The following is a 22,248-nucleotide window of genomic DNA, read 5'->3' on the forward strand; positions in this document are numbered from 1 at the left end:
TTGACACTATGCAAATCGATAATTCATTGTATGAGTAGAGATAATAAGTAGGTATACAATTTTTGGACTTAAATAAGTTAATTACATATTGAAATACTTCAACTATAAAAGTTAAATTTGACATAATAAACACCGCAAGTAATCTCATCTTATATAGAAGGGAGGGTGACAAGGTAAAAGTTGAAACGACTATCAATTTCTACACAAACTAATTAAAATGGTTATTCATAGGAGCATTAACTAGATCGCGGAAAATGAAAACATAGGTATCTTTTCCATTTGTTTTCCTATCTGTTTCTATGTACTTCACAATCCTCAGAGGTCGTCTTTCATGCTTATCTTGATATTTTCCACCTTTACTGACAACTCTAACTTGTGATCCTCAACAGTTTTCAAAACAGAGAGCAAGTTGGAACGGTAAACTTCACACTTCCGATTTGCACATTCAAGCTCATTTGTAAGTTTTGCAATATGCTTATCCATATCATCCTGCACGATATCAAGCAATGAAGATAAACAAAAGCATATTTAACACACATGATCTATTGGACAAAAAAAAATTAAGAAAACAACATTAGAAAGAAATGAGAGAAAGCACGTCTAAGGGGAGAATAACAAATCTTCCTAAATAGAAAAATGAAAGACACGCAAACTATATTAGAAGGTTGTTCCCTCTCTTTCCATATCATTATTATTCAACCTTCCTCAACCAAATGCATGTAAGAGCAAAATAGATTTGTTGACCTCAAAGCACTTTTTGGTTGACTGAAATTCACAAAGGAAGAACACCAATATCATGATTCACATGTTTCTGTTCCAACATCCAGTCAACGGACAAATTATATGTAATTAAATACATCATGATGGAAAGGCTGTCATAGAGTCCTTAAACAAGACTAAATCCAGATTTTGTAAAGCAACAAAAATAGTTGTTTTCTGTTTGTACGTGTTAAAAAAAATCATGTGGAAATAAAAAAAAAATCCAACTAGAGTGTCAAATAAGCATGTTTGAACAGTCAGATGCCATGAAGAACTAAAAGTTGGAGAATCTTACTTATATGACAAGGGTAGAATCTATCAAAAAAGTTTACAAGGGCTAAAACTAAAACCAGATATACCTCAGAAAGAAATGACGAAAAACAGAATGACGGTGACAAGTATCAAACAGCTAACCACTTTATTATTATTAGTATAGAGGGGCTCTAATACCAATTCAAGATTCAATTATCCTAAGACCATAAGCTATTTGGCGAAGAATCAACATCAGTTTTATATCTCTAATAACATGGTGGATGAAAGAGTAAATAAAATACAGTTAACATGCCATCCAAGAACAGGTTAAAAACAACGATGAAATGGAATTCTAACCTTATTCATATGCTCGCCCAAGCTTTCATCCTGGCAGCCACTAGTGTAATTAGCACGATTTTCATCATTCAGCAAGTGACTCCTGACCTTCCCATTGCTGATGGGAGTTCTCCCCTCCTTTCGCATTACCTGTGCGACTCTTTTTGCAGCTTCTTGTAAAGCATCCTTTGCAACATCATAAGTTTCAGGGGAGCTTGCACCTTTATCAACAAATTTAAAGGCCCTGTGTCGGAGAGTATTATATCTAACTGTGTGAGATTCCAAATAGTAAGTATATACATCACTAGCATGTTCTTCTAAAATGACATTGCTCTTGGCATTTCTTGTCCAGCGTTTCAGTATATAATGAGATGGGAGAGTAAGGACATTGGTAACTCTAAACACTGCCAGAATATGCCTGCAAAGAAGGCCTGAAAACTCAAACATCTGACAACTGCAAGTCACTTTCATTTCCAACACATTGAATCTAACGTTGAATGCTTTATGATCCTCTCCAAATTTAGCTACGTTATATGTAATGACCTCCCCATCATCCTCAGCTTTGGATGCCATGAATGTTAGTGTGCCAACTAACTCCTCTTGGAACCTCATGAAAATTTTTCTTGTGTAAAGTTCAGATGCTTGCCTCTCCATCGGAGAGGGGGTCCTCAATACTGGCAAAGTATTCATTGTGTCATAATCTGCTCTTACTTCTTTCTCGTTGCGACTTTCAAGCGCTTTCTCATAAAGCTTAAAGAACTGATTTAAACTGGTTGAAGCATTCACATAGCCATCAAAGTAAGAGTTCATGCTATCACTTCGTTGAGTGATGGACATTTCTGCAAAAAATGTGTCTCGCAAATATACAGGTACCCAATGCCTGCAAGCAGAATGTATTGCTTGAAGCCATTCAACCTCCCTGAGAACATATCTATCTACAAGTTTGGACCAGCAAGACTCGAATTCATCAATTGAGTCTGTCAAGTTAACACATTTGTGAAACTCGGCTTCAAAATTTGGAAACTGGAGGAAAATGTGAGACAACTTCTCCTGGCATTGCTTAAAGATGTGCCACTTGCAGAAACGGTGGCGAGTGCTGGGGAACACTTGCGTAATGGCGGACTGAATAACAGAATCATGGTCGGTAGTTATTGAGAGTGGGGGGCGTCCAGACATGGCCATAAGCCATGTCTTGAAAAGCCAGACAAATGAAGCTTCAGATTCATTAATTAGAAAAGCACAACCAAAAAGAACAGGTTGACCATGATGGTTAACACCAGTAAAGGGAGCAAAGGGTAAACGATACCTATTAGAGCGGTAAGTAGTGTCAAAAGTGACAGTATCACCAAAATAAGTGTAATTCAACCTTGCCTTGGGATCAGCCCAGAAAACATTGGTGATGGAATGATCCTCATCATCAAGATCACCTTGAACAGCAAAGAAAAAATTAGGGTTTTGAGCATGCATTTGTCTCAAATAATCAAGAACAAGTTGAATGTCACCCTGTAAACTTCTGTGGCGATTATTCCTCATGTAATTCCTACAGTCAACCTCGGTAAAGCCGACTTTGCTAATACCGCCATACTCTTTGATAAGTGCAGACATAATTCTACGAGGACCCATACCAGCAGCCTGTAGAGTGTCGATTAGTGTCTTTGCAGATCCAGATATTTGCCTGTGAGAACGAAGGCAGTGAACCTGATCAGGTGGAACAAGTTCGTGATTGTGTTCTCTAACGAAACCGGATACGATCCATTTCCCAGAAGAATCGTGCATTTTAACAGATAAAGAGGCCTTGCATCCAACTCGAGTAACTGTTCTTGGCCTTTTGATCTCTCTATCTTTCGTGCGTTTCTCGTTCAAATTGCGAAATCCTTCCTTTGCACACACGAATTGTCTCTGAATGATGGCTCCGTCACGACGTGAACGACGAGATGAGCTGACACGAGTACTAAACCCAACACGACGAGCATACGAATTATAGAAAGCCTTTGCAGCCTCTTCAGACTCGAATTCCATGCCCTCCGAAGGTTCCAGATCCCCCGCCTCTGGAAAATACACTGCACCGCTGCTTTCTACCAAATCCAATTCATCATCTTCCTCTTCTTCTTCTTCATCATCGTCCTCTTCCTCGATCTCAATAGGCTCCTCCTCGTATTCCCCTCCCAACCCAATATCAAATTCTACCGCGTCGTTGTCCATTTCACTCAACTCACACTCCGTCACGCGCCGCCGCTGCAAACTAAACTAAACTAAGCTAACGAGAAAGAGTTGAGTTCAAGTTTCAAGTCAGTCCCTCATTGAAACCACGGGTGAGTGAGTGAAGTTTTCTTCTAGTCCTCACAATAAACACAAACCCTAGATTAGTTTTCAGGAAGAAAAAAAAAATTGAAAAAGAAAACTCTTTTTTTTTTTGTTTTTTTAAACTAAAAAAAAAAACTCTTTTTCAATTGTTTATCCAATTGACTTTTTAAAGTGTTTTTTTTTTTTGCAAATGTGTTTCGAGTGTTAAATAAATAAGGGTTAGGGGTTTGCGGTTCGGTTTAGAGGTAAAAAATCATCCGATAAAAAAATAAATTTATTTGCGGTTTAATTTAGTTTTAGAGTACAAATAAAAAAATCCGATCCAATTTTATACAATTTTTTTTATCGATTTTTGGATATTCAAATTAGAAATTGTAAATTTTTTTATTAAATATTAATATTATAAAAAACACTATAAAATAATAGTTAATATTAATGTAAAATATAACATAAAATATATTAAAAATTAATATTTTAGAATGAAAATTATCAATTATATTTCAAAGTTCAAACATATCAAAAAGTAAAAAATAGATGAAATTAAACTAGTATCAACAAAATTTAAAACGAACTAAAAATAGGTTAATGTAATATATATTCATACTAATAAAAAGATATATGAGTATTAGTAAAATATATGTATGTGGTTTAGTTTGGTTTTAAAAGATCGATTTGAAATCCGATTCGATTCAGCAGTTTTCATAAAATAATATTTAAACACATTTAAAAATATTCAATTTTTTGATGTTTTTGATTTTTTTTGGATTGATTTACGGTTTTTATATGGATTGGTTTAGATTTAACACCCCTAATTAAGAATATTTTAAAGGGTGGGGCAAAGTTTCTAAGTTTTTATCTCATTTTTTCATCAAAAAAGGGTGATTTTGAGTCTTTTTAGACCCAAAGTCACCTATTTGCATCTTTTTCTATTTGCTTTAATTTAAATAAGTGATTTTCACATAGATTAAAATTTTTCTTTTGTGTGTTTTTATGTGATTTCGTCGTCCCGTCTTTGTGCGGTGTTTGTATTCTCGTCTTGTTGCGGTGTTCGTTTGATTGAATTGTCAAATCAACCTCGGTCAATTACTGATTCACACAGTGATTAAGTTCGTCAACGATGCAGATTCAGAAGCATATGTATCCCGCTTACTTTAATTTTATCACATTTTTTGTAGGCATGAGTATGCCGTTTTATGCAATGTTGTGAGTTTGTTCGCATGTTCATCCTTCTCGTTTTTAGCGGTATTGAATTTGTACTATCTGATGTACTCTGCCAATTTGAACGAAGGAATATCATTTTTTTAGTAAAAAAAAAAAGTATTTGATTGGGTCGGAAATAAAAGTGAATACCCAACATTGAACCCAAACCATACGGACCCGGAGCCGTTCGCCATGTGTGGAACCCGTCTTGTTGACATTTCTTATTTATTTACGCAGAGACGTAACGTAGGTTGAGGAGCTAAACGACGGAGCAACGCTTTAATTTTGCTCCATGCACGCACGCTAGCTCAACAAATGAATTGAAATTGAAATTGAAAGTGAAATTTCAATAGAAGAAGAGAATGGGGACATGACGCGTGCGTTTAGGTCTATTGTGAATCTTCTTCTTTCTTCTTCTATGATCTAATTTTCATCATCGTCATCGTTAGAAAGAAAATAAAATGTCCGCATCGCAATCCCTGGGAGGTTCTTCACGGTGTGGCAGAATCCTTGGTCCATCACTCGACAAGATCATCAAGAACGCCGCCTGGCGCAAACACTCTCAACTTGTCTCATCCTGCAAATCCACCCTTGACAAGCTCGAATCCATTTCCGAATCCGTTGATTCCAAATCCCCTCTTTTAGGTTTCTCCTCCTCTGATGCCGAATATGTCCTTCAACCTCTATTTCTCGCCCTTGACTCTGCTTACGCTAAGGTTGTTGAGCCTGCTCTCGAATGCACCTTTAAACTTTTCTCTCTTGGTCTTATCTGCGGTGAGATCGATAATTCTTCACACTCAGTTATCGTCTTCAATATCATCGATGCAATCTGTAAGTCGGGCGGCCTTGGCGAGGAGGCAATTGAGTTGGGTGTGCTCAGGGTCCTGCTTTCAGCTGTAAGATCCCCTTGCATTCTGATCCGCGGAGATTGTCTTGTTCAGATTGTTAGAACTTGTTATAATGTCTATCTCGGTGGCGTAAACGGAACTAATCAGATCTGTGCTAAGTCTGTTCTTGCCCAGATCATGACTATTGTTTTCACCAGAGTCGAGGAGGACTCCATGGATGTCTCCGTTAAAAGGGTTTCTGTTAGTGAACTCTTGGAATTCACTGATAAGAATTTGAACGAGGGCAATTCCATACATTTTTGCCAAAATTTTATCAATGAGGTCATGGAGGCCACTCAGGGTGTTCCTCTCAAACCATCCCCTATTGATATACCCAATGCCTCTCCACCCTTGCCCAAACAAGCAGTGGATGAAGCTTCTACCGATACCGAAGCTGGAACTGATGGAAGTAAAATAAGGGAGGACGGTTTTCTTCTTTTTAAAAATTTGTGCAAACTGTCCATGAAATTCTCATCTCAACAACACCCTGATGACCGAATCCTCTTGAGAGGGAAAATTTTGTCCTTGGAGCTCCTTAAGGTTGTCATGGATAATGGCGGCTCAATATGGCGCGTCAATGAGAGGCAAGTATTATCTTACTCTTCACTTGCAAAAACTAATTGTTTAATCTGTAGGCATGATTCAGATTCTGTGAACTGAAAGTTCTATTCAGTATTTTTATTTTTATTTTTAAAAATCTGGACTTTCATTTTTGTTGAGAGTTGATAGAGATAGAGATGCTGGTGAATTACGACTAATTATGTTTGAACTTTGGATTATTGTCGAATGTTTCGTTGTAAACCGTCCCAACAAACCCATCTGGAAGCCATTATGTCATCTCTATGCGTACCAAACCTCCATGTTTACAGGATTAATTAAGACAAATGATTTGGTGCAGAGAGCTGATCCATAACTCTTAAATTATAAGGTCACTACTTTTCTTTGGCACAATCTTTTTGAGGTTTCCGGAGAGAGTGCGTGGTGTGTCCTTTACTTTGGAGCGAGTTTGGTTTTTTGGTAATAAAATAACAGTAGACAGTAGCATTTGGCTGACAATGTTATATATGTAGTCAGTAGTCCTTTGGTGTGTTTGGTCGGAGTGGAATACTCATGTCTTAGAAAATCTCTTTGCTTGTAAACTTGGTACAAGATCAGCACATTTGCAGTTTAAGGGTCTGTTTGTGAGTTTAAGAGGGGAGGGCTTTGAAAATATTGAAGGAGGAAGTGGAAGGAACAGAGGGCTTTGGGGAGTTTACTTTTCTTCATAATACAAAATCCCCTAATTTGGGAAAACTAAAAAAAGGTATTGGAGGAAGATTTTGGAGGGTTTTTGATGGCTTAGATAAATTCTTCAAATCCAATCTATGTTGTTATAATACTCTCAAAATTAGAAATATATTAATTATAAACATTCATTTATCATTCTCTACAAAATCACTCTCTCAATTAAGGTGTAAGATTTCTCTTTATTTTGCTCTCCTCCCCTCCCCCAAAGCCCTTTCCTCCCATCCGCTCCAAACTCTCAAGCAGAGCCTAAGGGAGTTGCAATTTAATATATAAAGAGAGACTGTGAGCCTTGCTGCAGTTTTGTATCTTTTGCTACTGGTTGCATCTTGAAGTTTCTGTTCCTATTTTATCCTACCCTAGTTATAGAATAGTTATTTCGTACTAAGATAAATAACACTTGTGGTGTGTATAATGAAATTCACACACAAAAAGAGTTATTTCCTCCAAGATCTTTCTTTTTCAATTCAATTGATATTTGATTTTAATGTCATCTATATTTTCTTTTACATGGTGCAGGTTTCTCAATGGCATCAAGCAGTATCTTTGCTTGTCATTATTAAAGAACAGTGCCCTTTCAGCAATGGCCATATTTCAGCTTCAGTGTTCCATTTTCATGAACTTGTTATCAAAATTTAGATCAGGATTGAAAAAAGAAATCGGCATGTTTTTTCCCATGCTTATCCTCCGAGTACTTGAGAATGTTCTTCAGCCCAGTTTTCTGCAGAAAATGACTGTCCTAAACTTATTGGACAAATTATCTCAAGATCCTCAGATTATTATTGACATTTTTGTCAATTATGATTGTGATGTGGATGCTTCAAACATATTTGAAAGGTATCACACTTTTGTAATATTTTGCTGTTTTTATCTCTTGAAAAGGATCACGTTTTGTAAACAGACAGGGACTTATACTTCACAAACCTCAGATGATAACTAAACTTGATTTCTGAACAGATTAATTGATAAATAGCCTTGTTAAAGTGGATTCCTTGATTGCAAAAAAATGCTTTATTGCATCAGTTGTGATTTCCTATAAAGTGAAAGAAAGTAAGAAATGTGGGAAAATGAAAGGAAGCAGAGAGATTTGAATTAGTGTAGAGGACATATCTGAAATTTGATTCAATTTTAAATTGATACACCGAGTTTGAACCTATGTTTTTCTTTTAGGTTCAGCAGTAGAGTAACTGAATCCAACTGTCAGTTATTTAGTAACTGATTCTAACATTTTTTACCAACAAAAGCTACTAGAATTTGCAATAAACTGTTCTAGTCTAGAGTTAGGTAAATGCAACAGAAACCATGCGAAAGAATGCAGCAGAAGAATAAGTATCATAACAGCCAGCAACAGAGTAAATATAAGCTTTCTCTAACAAACACTTAACTAGCTGAAATTAGCAATAGCAGAGGAACTAAACAACTAAGTAGCTAAACATGTAGAGGAATACAAAGCTAGGGCATCATTTACACATTGTTGCTGATTAAGTTCAAGGAGTGTCTTGGAGAATCATATGAAATCAAGCTAGTCGTAGATTTTGGGTACAGGGCCGTTGGGGGGGGGGGGGGGGGGGGTTGAGTGTGGTTGGTGTAAGATTTGGTTTGTTGGAGCACTTTCTTTGAGTTAGGAATATTAGAAACTGCTCCGATACCTTTTATTTAATTATTTGGCGGAGAATGGCATGGTTGGAAGCCATAACATGGGTTTTTTAGGGTCAAACCATTTTCCCTGCATATTAGTTGAGTAGTTTGTTTATATGGTAGACTTGGAGCAGTATTATTCAAATAGATAAAGCATATTCAAGGTCCACAGTATGCTTTTCTTACCTTTATTTATTTATGTTTGATTTCTGCATCTTGTTTTAGTATTTAAACACTTATAATTCCTTAGATATTTGCAGGATAGTCAATGGCCTTCTTAAAACTGCTTTGGGACCACCTACGGGGTCAACCACATCTTTGTCTCCAGCACAAGATATTACTTTCCGACATGAATCTGTGAAGTGCTTGGTCAGCATCATTAAGTCAATGGGAGCTTGGATGGACCAGCAGATAAGGCCAGGAGACTTGAATCTTGTAAAGACTCCTGAAAGCACTAGCGTAGGAGAGAGTCCGCTAACTCTGAATGGAGAAGAAGGAAATGCTTCTGATCTTGAGTTACATCCTGATGTAAATTCTGAATTCTCAGATGCTGCCACATTAGAGCAGCGCCGGGCATACAAAGTTGAGCTTCAGGTTGTTATTTCATAATAAATAATAATCAACATTATTATCTGCCTTGTGTGGATGACAAATTGTTATATTGTCATATTGCTAAATATCATCTTACACATACCTGTGTTGTGGCTGTAAATTTTCTTTTTTTATCTCCCCTCATGATCCAATAATGGTTTCAATTCATGCATAATTTCATCTTCCTAAGCTTCATATTTCCATATTCTGTGCTGATGCTTTTTTTGGGTTAAATGCAGAAAGGTATATCACTTTTTAATAGAAAACCTTCCAAGGGCATTGATTTCTTGATAAGCAACAAAAAAATTGGTAGTTCTCCAGAAGAAGTGGCTCTGTTCCTGAAGAATACTGTTGGCCTTGACGAGGCCAAGATTGGGGACTATTTGGGGGAAAGGGAGGATTTTTCTCTAAAAGTTATGCATGCTTATGTAGATTCCTTTAACTTCAAAGGGATGGACTTTGGTGAAGCTATACGATTTTTTCTTCAGGGCTTTAGGTTGCCTGGTGAGGCACAGAAAATTGATCGCATTATGGAGAAGTTTGCTGAGCGCTTTTGTAAATGCAACCCTAGTTCTTTCAGCAGTGCAGATACAGCCTACGTTCTTGCTTACTCTGTAATAATGCTTAATACAGACGCTCATAATAATATGGTGAAAGATAAGGTTTGCTCTCACTGTGGGTATTCTTTTTAACAGGCTTAATTGAATTCTAAGTATTCTTTTCCAATTTTTTTAACTGATGAAAATCAAACAATATATTTTGTACCATGCAGAACTATCCAAAAAGCGATGTGATTTATACATGTATATTTTGAATACAACTTTGAAATATCAATCATTTCCTCTTTCTATTTGAAATATCAATCATTTCCTCTTTCTCTATTTTTTTTTATCTTCTTAATTAGGTGTGTGGTAATAATGGTAAATTACAGCATTTGTGTTAAGGAATCTCACTGATTATGATTAGCAATCATTTATTATATACTTTTGTAATTGATTTTGACAAAATATAATAGTAATTCTTTTTACATGGTTGACATTGCAACTTCAGGATATATTGTTTTGTGATTCTAAGGTGTTGAATATGGGTTTGACCTAGATTTTGTGGTGCACATTCTGTGTTGTGGCTTTTCAGATGACAAAGGCTGATTTTATCCGAAACAACCGAGGAATAGATGATGGAAAGGATTTACCAGAGGAATATCTTGGGGCCCTTTATGATAAAATTGTTAGAAACGAAATTAAGATGAAGGCTGATTCTTCTGCACCTCAGAGTAAGCAAGAAAATAGCTTTAATAGATTGCTGGGATTGGATGGTATACTCAATCTTGTGAATTGGAAGCAAAATGAGGAAAAAGCAGTGGGTGCAAATGGGCTTCTCATTCGGCACATTCAGGAGCAGTTTAAATCAAATTCACGAAAATCAGAGTAAGCTAACATATTCAACTTTACTTAATGTTTGAGTTGTTTTTGTGGAAGTTTTCTCAGATGCAAGGTTATACCTGATAAACCCTTTCTCTGTTTAGATTGTGTGTTGTTTGTTTGATTTATATAGATTTTAACTTAGGTATGCTACCTTGAATCTTTCACTAGATGTCTTTTATCGAACACATATTTTGGGAGGATTCGTAAGGTTTAGGTCAGGGAATACCATTAGGAGAAAAAGACTCTCTTGGGAGATATAAATGGTCATGTGGAGATAGTATTTATAGGATACCGAGGGGTTGCACGGGGATGAGATCTTTGGAAGAAAATGCAGAGGATAAATTTTTTGTTGATGTTGCTTTACCTTTTAATTTTCTAAATTCTAATAGCTAGCACTTGTATAAGGAAATGGGATAAGCATCTTACTACATATTATAAAGTTGGCGACATGCTTTCGAATCAGTTGGAGAGCCTGATTACGTATCAAAGGGTCTTTGTTGTGAGTGAGTGCATGAGGATTTTGGGAGGCATTAAAAAAGTTATAACGATATGTGAAATGATATTGTTAAAAGGATTAGGAAGGTAGAACTCAATGAAAAAAGAGGCTTGGATGGGAGGGTAAAAAATATTAGTAGTAGGAAGGTGTTCTTGTGTAAAAATATTGAAAATTGCTGTAAAAAATATAAGTTACCTAATAAAGAAATTAAGAGGGTGGAGAATTGATGTGATCCTAAATTTTGGTAGTCATCAAGAGTGAACCAAGAGCTAGAACAGGGTTATGCCAATCCTTAGAGATTAAAGTTGGGGAACAAAGTTTATGAAGTAATATTAAAAGGTATAGGAAGAAACACAGAAGACTTGAAGTTAGTTTGATGCATTAAGGATGAAGAGGGTAAAAAGTCTTGGGGTCCGGTTTTAGATTCAAGTAAAATTTATTTTGAAATAATCGATGGTAAAACAAATGATTTTGAAAGAAAAAAGGTTTAAAAATTTGATCTATTTTTAGGAGTGATACTTAAAAGTAAGTCTAGAATAATTGCCACTTTTGGTATTGATTTTCCCCAATTTCAAGACTGTAGATATTTATAATTACACAGTTTAAGTATCTCGAGTCCATCATATAAAATGATAAGGAAATTGTGCACTGTAAACTATAGGTTTGGAACAGGGTGGGTGAAAAGGTGGATTTTATTTGTACTAAAGTCTGCATCAGTGCCAGGTTACTAACAAGACATGATATCTGATCAGAACCTAGGATATTATTTCCTGCTTTAGTTTTTATTTTAATTCTGTTTTTTACTCGGCATATTTGTTTCCTAAATAAGGGTCAATTCTGCCTATATATTTTCTGCTGTTCTTATTCTTTTAAAAATGTTACCTTACGTGGTTTGGGCATGTCTGTAGAAGACCAGTAACAGCTCTAATAAGGAATGTAGATAATATGGAGGGCACTGCATTAGTTATACATAGATGGATACTAAACAAAACACTTAGTAGTTGAGGTAATAGTGTTATTTTAGAATATAGTTGGATAATATAGATCAGTTGATAGTTGGATGATAGTAGTTGTGTGAGGATCACTTAGAGCAAGTATAGATTGTATTGCTCTCAACTTGGATGCTTTACAAATGAGCCATGGTTACATATTTATAGGTGTGGAAGGTAATCTAGATAATTCATTCTAGACCCTTCATGATATTTATCTAGTAATGGTTTATTCTACTAGTTGCTCAAATATTCTAGAAAGATCTACGAAGTGTACATCCTCACTTGATGACTAATAGTTATTCTACAAGTTGCTAATGTATTCAAGAAAATTCTAGAAATGTGCATCATATTTTAACAAAAACTATAAGTCAAACCATTAAGGAAAAAAAAAAGATTTAAATATTTTGTCCGTAGTCGTAGACATGATTAATGATATGATATTATAATGTCATTTGGTTCATGAATCCTATGATGTCATTTGATCCATGAATCCTACTCCACCTAGTGGAAACAGGCTTTTGTTGTTGTTTATTAATTGTTTATATATACTCCATCTGTAACAAATTAAAAGCAAATTCAACTACTTCACACTCATTAAGTTACCCATCTTTTCATGTTCTCACCATTAAATATTTCTTATCAAGAAAGCGTCTTCCTTCTATATTTTCAACCGGGAGATTTATTGAATCTTCCTCAATCTTTCATTTCAACCAAGGTTTTTGGCGCAATTTTTTTTAACTCTTTGTTGATGTTAAAATTGAATTTCATAAAAAATTTTGCTAAAATTAAATTTGCCACCGGTTGACTTTGCTAAACTTATTCAAGACCTGCCATTTTTTAAAGTAAAGGTATGCTAACCTTTATTCTCCACTGTCTGTTCAACTATCCATAGGAGCATTAATTGTATGGAAACTTGTTTCAGTTAATTAGTTTAATGAAAATAAATATAAAACGACATAAAGGACAGTTTTGGTATAATATCATTAAATATGAAGAAAATAGTCCACTTTTACTTATATTTTGTTACGGGTAGATGAACCAAAATTTACTTTTAACTTGTTAGCAAGGGAGTGTCTGTGATTGTGTATGGGTCTTTCTGCATCGTATATCCTCCCATTTGTGCATTTTCTTTTCTTCTAAGCTATCTACTTACCTATTATTGCAGATCTGCATATCATGTTGTCACAGATGTAGCTATACTGAGGTTTATGGTGGAAGTTTGTTGGGGGCCTATGCTGGCTGCATTCAGTGTGACGCTTGACCAGAGTGATGACAGGGTAGCTACTTCTCAATCTTTACAGGGATTTCGACATGCTGTGCATGTTACTGCAGTGATGGGCATGCAGACTCAAAGGGATGCTTTTGTTACATCTGTTGCCAAATTTACTTATCTGCATTGTGCTGGAGATATGAAACAGAAAAATGTTGATGCTGTCAAGGTGAATTAATCTTAGTTTGGTTGTGGCCGAAACTTCTTGAAGCAAATCATTCTCCCCATACATGTATAATAACATTTGTTTGCATCCATACAGTGCTTATAGGCCCAACAAATCAAAACTCAAAATACATTGAAGTAACAATATTGACAACAAAGCTATCACTATGTTATTTCAATGATGTTTTGAGCTTTTGATTAGGTGTGCCTACAGGTTTGTGATTATACAAGCATTGCTGTTAACTAGTGCTAATTGCAAATCATGTATTAATCTCATTCTATCAATACTGTAATTATATCAAGAATGCAGTAATGACTAGGTCTGACTATTACATTTTTTTGTGCATTTATCATGTATGTGACCCATTTTATATGATGCATATATATCTTGCTTATATATTCGACATCCTAATTTTCCACAGGCAATAATATCAATTGCCATTGAAGATGGTGATCATCTACAAGAAGCATGGGAACACATACTAACATGCCTCTCCCGAATTGAGCATTTGCAGCTGTTAGGTGAGGGGGCCCCAAGTGATGCAACCTTCTTCACTTCATCTAATTTTGAAGCGGAGGAAAAAACACAAAAAACACTAGGTTTCTCTTCTTTTAAGAAAGGAACTCTCCAAAATCCAGCCATGTTGGCTGTCGTTCGTGGGAGTTCGTATGACAGTACAAGTGTTGGGGCCAACCCCTCCGCATTGGTAACACCGGAACAGATAAATAGTTTCATCTCTAACTTGAATCTTCTGGATCAAATTGGAAACTTTGAATTGAACCATGTGTTTGCTCATAGTCAACGGTTGAATGGCGAAGCAATAGTAGCATTTGTGAAAGCTCTTTGCAAAGTTTCCATCTCAGAGTTACAGTCTCCAACAGACCCCCGTGTATTTGGCCTGACAAAAATAGTAGAAATCGCGTAAGTTTCTTTCCCTTATATAAGTTAGGCAGTGCTCTTTTTTGCAACATTAAGTCCTCTTTAAGTAATATTTCTAAGAAAAACAGAAAAATAGGATTTTTCTGAGTGTTCTTGAAATGCTTAGCTCTCAGCAGCATGCTTGCTTAATTTATATACATATGGAAATTACAATGATAATAAATGAAAGATGCAATTGACAACGGAGTAATTAAAGCCAGCACTACTTCCTAAGACACATTGAACTTGTTTTACTTGCTGTACAATGGATCTAAACTATGTGGGAAGCGAAACATTAAAGAGGTCTAGGAAAGTGGAACAGTAATTAATTTTTATTTCCCACACTCTCCCTCAAGCTGGTGAATATGTATTCTCCATTTGCCAGCATGGATACTTTTTTTTCAAAAGTTGGGCTGCTCAATCCTTTGGTGAGAATGTCCATAAGTTGCCCTTGTGAAGGTACGTATGAAGTACAAATCATGTCGGAGTCAAGATTTTCTTTGATACTTGCAAGAACTCTATTTCTGAGTTTCTTCTGAAAATCAACTCTATGATTGGTTCGATCAATGTGATTGGTTAACCTATCTCTGCTCGTGAACATATAGATGTTATTCTTGAGGGTCTTCCTCAAGAATTTGATTCAACAATCTCCCTTATGAGTGGCAAATTCGGATCTATATACATTGAAGAGGTTGAAACCTTGCTCCTCTGTCATGAAGCAAGACTTTATCGTTTTCACAAGAATAATCTTGCTATGGTTAATCTTACGGTGCCCTCCACTGCATCTAATTCTCCTACCATGTGACTTGTAAATTGTGATGCTCTCAAAATTAAACAGCAGCCCCCCTTCGAAGGTCCATATCAGATCATAATTGGAAATGGCCAAGGTTTGTCCGTCAAATTCACCGGGGGCTTCATTTTGTCAATCTCCCTTTAACCCCAAATTCAATTTTACTCTCCAAAACTTGATTCATGTTCCAACCATAACTAAAAATCTATTAAATGTCAGTAAATTTGCACGAGACAATGTTGTTTTCTTTGAGTTCCACCCTGAATTTTGCCTTGATGGTCTCTACCAGCCAAGGGAAGTACCTGCCTCCCCATTTCTTTCATATGCAAATAAAAATTTACCTACTGTAAATTCTCTTGCTAGTTCTAGTCAATTTTCTCTTTGGCATGCTAGGCTTGGCTATCCTAGTGTTGATGTGCAAAAGCAAGTTTTAAAACTCTAATATTCCTTTCACTAATAAATGTTCCTTTGATTTTTGTCCATCTCGTTGTTTGGCAAAGGCGTTTCCTCATTCATCTACTACTTATTCTCACCCCTTTGAACTAATATAGTGACCTTTAGGGACCAGCCCCATTTGTTTCTGCTTTTTCATATTTTATGTCCTTTGTAGATGCCTTTACTCATTTAACCTGGATATACATACTCAAAACAAGTTTGAGGCATTAACACCTTTCAAAAGTTCAAAATAATGGTTGAAAACCAAATTCTCTTTAAAATCAAAGCTGTTCAATCTGAAAAGGGTAGGGTATTCGGGCCTTTCACTCAGTTTTTGGAATAGAGGATTTTTCCATACTTAGCACGCCATGCATGGTCGTTTGTATCCCGCTTCTTAAACTTGGGATCCGTCTCTTTGGGAGATTCGCCCGTTAAGTGTTCTTCCTTCCCTTTACTTTTCTAGAAAGTTTTCACGAGTCGAGTCCACTTCAAATAATTCTTGTCATTCAACTTAAGCCAAAGGGATGTTTGGCAATTTAGATTGGGATTTGTAATCCCATGTATCAATTTCGCTATCAATCACTCCTGATCATCCAGAGACAGCCATAGATAAAATCATAAAAATTAGAAGGAAAAAAAAGAGCAAAAAAGTGAGTTTCAAATGACCCACGAACCAAAGCGCTCGGGTCGGAGAGTGAACACCCAAAATGGAAAGAGGATGAGCCAATCTACGATCTGGGAAAAAGCGGCAAAGAACGGAGGATGGCGTGGCCTTCATGCACCAGGAGAGTGGCCGATGCTGGGCTGCGTGTGGAGGAGGTGATATTTTGGGTTCCGGCCGAGTTTTTCAAGACGATGGTGTGGGATATGATGTTTAAATCTGAATGAAAATGGGTGAAACTGACTGTGGAATAGTGACCCTGAGGTTGTTTTATGGCTGGCTGTATATGGCCGCAGTGAACAGAACTGCAAAGGCAGCAAAGGAAAAAGGGACCGCAATGAAGGTGGCTAGGTTTTTTTATGCAGAAGCAAGGCCCTCAAGAACGAGAGCTTGTGATACCATGTGAAAACTGAATAATATATTTCAAGTTGTGTATATTGTACAAACCATCAATGTGTTTATAAAGGCTATTCTAACCTAATGGGCTGAATAGTAGTACAAATTACTACTAATAATAGTAAAAATACATTACTTACAACATTAAATATGTTACTTTAGAATGAATAGAAATATCATTTTCTCTTCTCTTCTCTTGCACACAGATGATTAAAATTCTTAACATAATTCAATTTGTTTTGAAGTTATGAGTATAACATGGTTACATTTGCAGGCATTATAATATGAACCGCATCAGATTAGTGTGGTCTCGCATATGGAATGTTCTTTCCGATTTCTTTGTGTCAGTTGGCTTGTCAGAAAACCTGTCAGTTGCAATCTTTGCGATGGATTCACTACGACAACTTGCGATGAAATTTTTGGAGCGTGAGGAGCTGGCTAATTATAACTTCCAGAATGAATTTCTGAGACCATTCGTGATTGTTATGCAGAAAAGCAACTCGACAGAAATTAGAGAATTAATAGTTCGATGCATTTCACAGATGGTCCTTAGCCGTGTCAGTAATGTGAAATCTGGCTGGAAAAGTGTTTTTATGGTATGTTGAAGCTAGCTTTGGTCATGATTTTAAATTATTTGGTTGGAAATCCAAGTTTTAAATTGTCAAGTATTGCCGAACTGTCTCTGTTTAGTTTTAAATTGTCATTATTGCATTTCTTGGAATCTAAAATTTGTTATATAGGCTGGAGTTCGTAACCATTTTTAGGAAGGAAAATGCAAAATACTTGTATATATAGTATACATTTGAACATCTCTCTCCTTTTCTTTCTTTTCTTTTCTGTTGGTAAATAAAAAGTCCAAAGCACACTCTCATACAAGTTGTACTCTTTAAACTTGTTAAAAAGGAAATGAATACAAACAACAAGAAAAAGGACATCAAGAACGCTTATCTAGTCAAATTATTAATGGTTTCCGACAATCTATAACAATATAAAAAGTTTAATATCCCAGCAAATTGACATGGGCTTCATAAGTGTGCCCCCTTCTTTCCGTCCTAAAGAAGACCAAAATTGTGATCATATGCATGCCTTATTGTTAGGATTTGATAATTTAGAGCATGGAAATATTTGGACTTATCATGCAATGTTCTTGGCTCAGGTTTTTACAGCTGCGGCAGCTGATGAGCGGAAGAATATTGTATTGTTAGCATTTGAGACTATGGAGAAAATAGTGCGTGAATTTTTTCCTTATATTACTGAGACGGAAACAACGACCTTCACTGATTGTGTTGGATGCCTTTTGACATTTACAAATAGCCGATTCAATAGTGATGTTAGCCTCAATGCAATTGCATTTCTTCGTTTCTGTGCAGTCAGACTTGCTGATGGAGGACTTGTATGCAATAAGAACAGCAGTGCTGATGGCTCATCAGTTGTATTAACAAATGGTGTTTCAGATGTACATGCTCTTACTGATAACGATGATCATGTGTCTTTTTGGATTCCTTTGTTATCAGGTTAGATGCCTTCAGACTCTATTAATTGCTAATGGGGTAAGATATTTTGTATAGTTGCTACACCACTATGCATGATGGACATTGAAGCATATTCTTGCCCCACTAAATTGTGTATTCTGTTTGATTGATTGCCTGCATAAATCTGAGATGTCTATTGCTTGTAACCATATTGATGCTGCCCTTTACCTACTGTATCTGTAAGCTTCACATAAAGTTTTTGGGTTAAAATTGAGTGATGATTGCTGCAGTAGGTCAACCGAATTGCCTACTGCACTTATCTTAATAAAGGAAGTAAATCTGCATATCCTTAGCTCCTAGTTAGTGTCAGAAAAGTAAACATGAAGGTATTTCACCACACTTTTTGCAGCATTCGATAACCTCAATTTTTCTGTGCTATGATATTAATGGCTGTTTTGTAAATCCTGTTTGTGCTTTCTGTTTTAAAGTGTGTTTTTTTCTTTTGAAGGGTTGTCAAAATTAACTTATGATCCAAGATCAGCTATCAGAAAGAGTTCTTTGGAGGTTCTTTTTAACATTTTGAAGGATCATGGTCACCTATTCTCACGCACATTTTGGAATAGCATTTTCTGTTCTGTTATTTTCCCTGTATATAACTCAGTATGTGGAAAACGAGACATGAATATACTAGACGGTCATTCTTCAGTATCTGTGCACACTGAAGGAAGCACATGGGATTACGAGACTTCTCCGGTAGCAGCAGAATGTTTAATAGATTTGTTTGTCACCTTCTTTGATATGGTGAGGTCTCAGCTACCAGGTGTGGTTTCTGTACTGACAGGGTTCATTAGAAGTCCTGTTCAGGGTCCAGCTAGTACTGGAGTCGCTGGATTAATGCGTCTCACAGGTGACCTTGGTAAGAGGCTTTCAGAAGAAGAGTGGAAAGAGATTTTTCTGTGTTTGAAAGATGCTGCTACATCAACAGTGCCTGGATTCATAAAGGTCTTGAGAACCATGAGTAATATTGCAGTACTTAAAATTTCACAGTCTTCTGATCATGATATGACAAATGATGAGTTTGATGATGACAATCTGCAAACAGCCACATATGTTGTCTCAAGAACAAAGAATCATATTGCTATGCAGCTACTTATTTTACAGGTTTACTTCTTGATCTTACTATGCTAAACACGAAATCACAATAAGAATCAACATTTTAAAAATGACATCCAAATTTCCTGTGATTGGTTCTGCATGCATCCCCACCAATTTTGCCCTTTTCTTATACTTTGTCCAGATTTATCCTTAACTTGTATTTTTCTATATCTCTATCATAAACTTTGCATGCTACTTTCTTCAGGATATGGAATTAGTTTTGGTTGCTGTACTTTGTTTCACCTTTTTTGTCTTCTCATTTGCATGACAAAATCTTGCCACCTTCCTCAGGATATGGAATTAGTTTTGGTTGCTATACTTTGTTTCACCTTTTTTGTCTTCTTATTTGCATGACAAAATCTTGCCACCTAAACCTAGTTTAACCTCAACCATTGTCGCTATCTCTGTCTTCTATTGTCTTTGCCACCATTCAAGTTCAACTCGTCTCCCCCTTCCTTATACAGCTCTGTCCTTATCTTCTGGGATCAAATATTGTTAATGGCCAGGTTGCACACCTTATCATGGGTATAAGAGGGAGATTGATTACTCCATTCTTGTGGTGGTTGCTTGCTCTGGATTCATGTCTACATATCTTTTTCATACATGGATGTTCATAATGTAAAATAATCAATCACTTTTAAGTTTCATCTTTTTACGAGTTAATGTAAAATATTCAATCACTTTTAAGTTTCATCTTTGGATGAGTTCATCTTGACGACAACTTTTTTTGTTCTGATTTTAGGTTACAACTGATTTGTACAGAAAGCACCAGCGATCCTTATCAGCAGACAACATCAAAGTCCTTATTGAATTGTACTCATCTATTGCTTTGCATGCTCGACAATTAAACAGAGAGTCAGTCCTGCTGAAAAAGTTGCAGAAAGCTTGCTCTATCTTGGAATTATCTGCCCCGCCTGTGGTTCATTTTGAAAATGAGTCCTTCCAAAATCACCTCAACTTTCTACAAAACTTACATGACGATCAATATTTTGTGCACGGTGATATAGATCTAGAACAAGAGTTAGTAACTGTATGTGAAAATGTATTGGACATATATCTAAATTGTGCCGGCTCTGTGTCCACATTTCAAAAGTCTGATACACAGCCAATGCCACGTAGAAAGCTCCCTCTGAGTTCAGCAAAGAAAGAGGAAATAGCTGCTAGGACATCTCTGGTCATCTCAGCACTGCAAGGGTTGGCTGGTCTAGAAAAAGATTCATTCAGGAGGTATATTCCCCGGTTCTTTCAATTATTGGTGGATCTCGTGAGGAGTGAACACACCTCTGGAGAAGTTCAGCTTGCCTTGAGTAATATGTTTCGTTCATCTGTAGGCCCCATTATAATGGAATGACAATTGTGGCATATCTTATTCTGAAGGAAATCGTTGAGTGCTAGTCAGCTATTTCTTTATAAGTTGAAGCACAGGCCATTGTATAGGCATATCTTAATTTACTCACCATTGCAGCTATCGGTGCTACTTTTGGATCTTTGTGCTTATATGTGCCATAATGTAAATGATAAATTTACTGAAGCAGCACTGTGAGCTATCACAGATAATCTGATACAGTTCTTGGTGGGCTGAGTTTGAATTTTGAGAGAGGAGGGAATAGGAGGTTGAGGGCGGCCTTACTTATTTTTGTTAAAACCCAATTTGTTGTTGTTTATAACTATAGTATATTACCTTATTTTATATAGTTTTTAAGATGCCGCGAAGCAGTTTTGTCAATACAGTTGAAATGGTATAAAGTTGTGGAAACATTTAATGTGCTGGACACGAGTTCAAATATGCAATACTCATTTTCTGTATTTAGTGTGAGAATTTTGTTGATAAGCTTTTTGAAACAAAATAAAACATGTGCAGATATGTTGAAAGCGATATTTTGTTTTGGCTTTAATGCATTTTTTATCCCCTATTTTGAAAAATCTGAATTTTTGATCCCCTATTTTAAAAGCCAACTTTTTGATCCTCTATTTTGAAAAATCTGAACTTTTGATCCCCTATTTTAAAAGCCAACTTTTTGATCCCCTATTTTTAAAAACCTGAAGTTTTTTTTTTTTTGAACCAAACAAACTTAATTCATATCATTAACTAATAAATGTTCAATACATAAGGGAATAATCTCAAATCTATGAAAACTAGCCCAAACATTGGTCGTCCTAGCAAGAGTATGAGCAACCAAATTCGATTGTCTCCTAACAAACTTAACCTCAAAGTTTACATAAGAAGATAACATAAGAAGAATAATGTCATTAACAATTAAACTAAATTTTGAATTGCCCCGTCTTCTCAAATGGATAGTGTCAACCAACAACTTTGAGTCACTTTCAAATTGAACTCGCTCAAATCCATGATGGATAACCTCCTTCATAGCATTCGAAATACCCTGTCTGCGACAATCCCATGCTGGTAAGCTGCATTATGCAGCAACTGTGACAGGCCTGCGACCGACCAACATTCGCGAGTTGCTGCGCATCCAAAAAACACACGAATATCATCTTTGACCTCAACATTGCACACATGACAGCTTAGTTCACATTCTACATAACGTTGTCTCAAACGAACTCGCGTCGGCAGACACTCCCTACACAACCTCCATAGTAAGTGACGCATTTTGTGAGGAGATTGAGCTGAAGTTTTAATCTCACTATTTTAGATTTTTTCTGAATTTTAGTCCCTCAATTTAATTTGGTAAGATTTTTGCTGATGTTATTATATTAATTTTTCTGAATTTTAGTTCGGGGGCTAACATAGGGGATCAAAACTTCAGGTTTTTCAAAATAGGGGATCAAAAAGTTGGCTTTTAAAATAAGGGGATCAAAAG

General features: G+C 36.1%; 2 protein-coding genes across 3 annotated transcripts; one reads left to right on the forward strand and one right to left on the reverse strand.

Annotated features, from left to right (window-relative positions):
- Positions 1–3,824, reverse strand: LOC123921076 (protein FAR1-RELATED SEQUENCE 5-like). Its single transcript, XM_045973470.1, has 2 exons — positions 1,369–3,824; positions 1–489 (listed from the first exon to the last, which is right to left on the reverse strand). The coding sequence occupies exons 1-2, from the start codon at positions 3,547–3,549 to the stop codon at positions 316–318; spliced, it is 2,355 nt and encodes a 784-aa protein (XP_045829426.1). The 5' UTR covers positions 3,550–3,824; the 3' UTR covers positions 1–315.
- A 1,180-nt stretch (positions 3,825–5,004) lies between these two features.
- Positions 5,005–21,193, forward strand: LOC123924378 (brefeldin A-inhibited guanine nucleotide-exchange protein 1-like). Of its 2 annotated transcripts, XM_045977245.1 has the most exons (11): positions 5,005–6,322; positions 7,542–7,859; positions 8,921–9,254; positions 9,491–9,913; positions 10,386–10,678; positions 13,329–13,602; positions 14,021–14,520; positions 17,074–17,395; positions 17,956–18,313; positions 18,780–19,432; positions 20,169–21,193. In XM_045977245.1, the coding sequence occupies exons 1-11, from the start codon at positions 5,313–5,315 to the stop codon at positions 20,775–20,777; spliced, it is 5,094 nt and encodes a 1,697-aa protein (XP_045833201.1). In that variant the 5' UTR covers positions 5,005–5,312; the 3' UTR covers positions 20,778–21,193. The 2 variants fall into 2 exon arrangements, with proteins under 2 accessions (XP_045833201.1, XP_045833203.1); XM_045977247.1 differs by lacking the exon at positions 5,005–6,322 and having other exon boundaries at positions 7,679–7,859; positions 8,911–9,254.
- The last annotated feature ends 1,055 nt before the right edge of the window (positions 21,194–22,248 follow it).

This window comes from Trifolium pratense, linkage group LG4 (assembly GCF_020283565.1).
Source record: "Trifolium pratense cultivar HEN17-A07 linkage group LG4, ARS_RC_1.1, whole genome shotgun sequence".
In the NCBI taxonomy this organism is placed as follows: Eukaryota; Viridiplantae; Streptophyta; class Magnoliopsida; order Fabales; family Fabaceae; genus Trifolium; species Trifolium pratense.

Excerpts from the sequence above, each read along its gene's own strand:
- LOC123921076 (XM_045973470.1), bottom strand. The coding sequence starts at position 3,549 with ATGGACAACGACGCGGTAGAATTTGATATTGGGTTGGGAGGGGAATAC. Across the intron at positions 490-1,368 it reads TGGGCGAGCATATGAATAAG|GATGATATGGATAAGCATAT; the intron begins GTTAGAATTCCA and ends GATATCGTGCAG.
- LOC123924378 (XM_045977245.1), top strand. The coding sequence starts at position 5,313 with ATGTCCGCATCGCAATCCCTGGGAGGTTCTTCACGGTGTGGCAGAATC. Across the intron at positions 14,521-17,073 it reads ACAAAAATAGTAGAAATCGC|GCATTATAATATGAACCGCA; the intron begins GTAAGTTTCTTT and ends TTACATTTGCAG. Across the intron at positions 18,314-18,779 it reads TTGGATTCCTTTGTTATCAG|GGTTGTCAAAATTAACTTAT; the intron begins GTTAGATGCCTT and ends TTTCTTTTGAAG.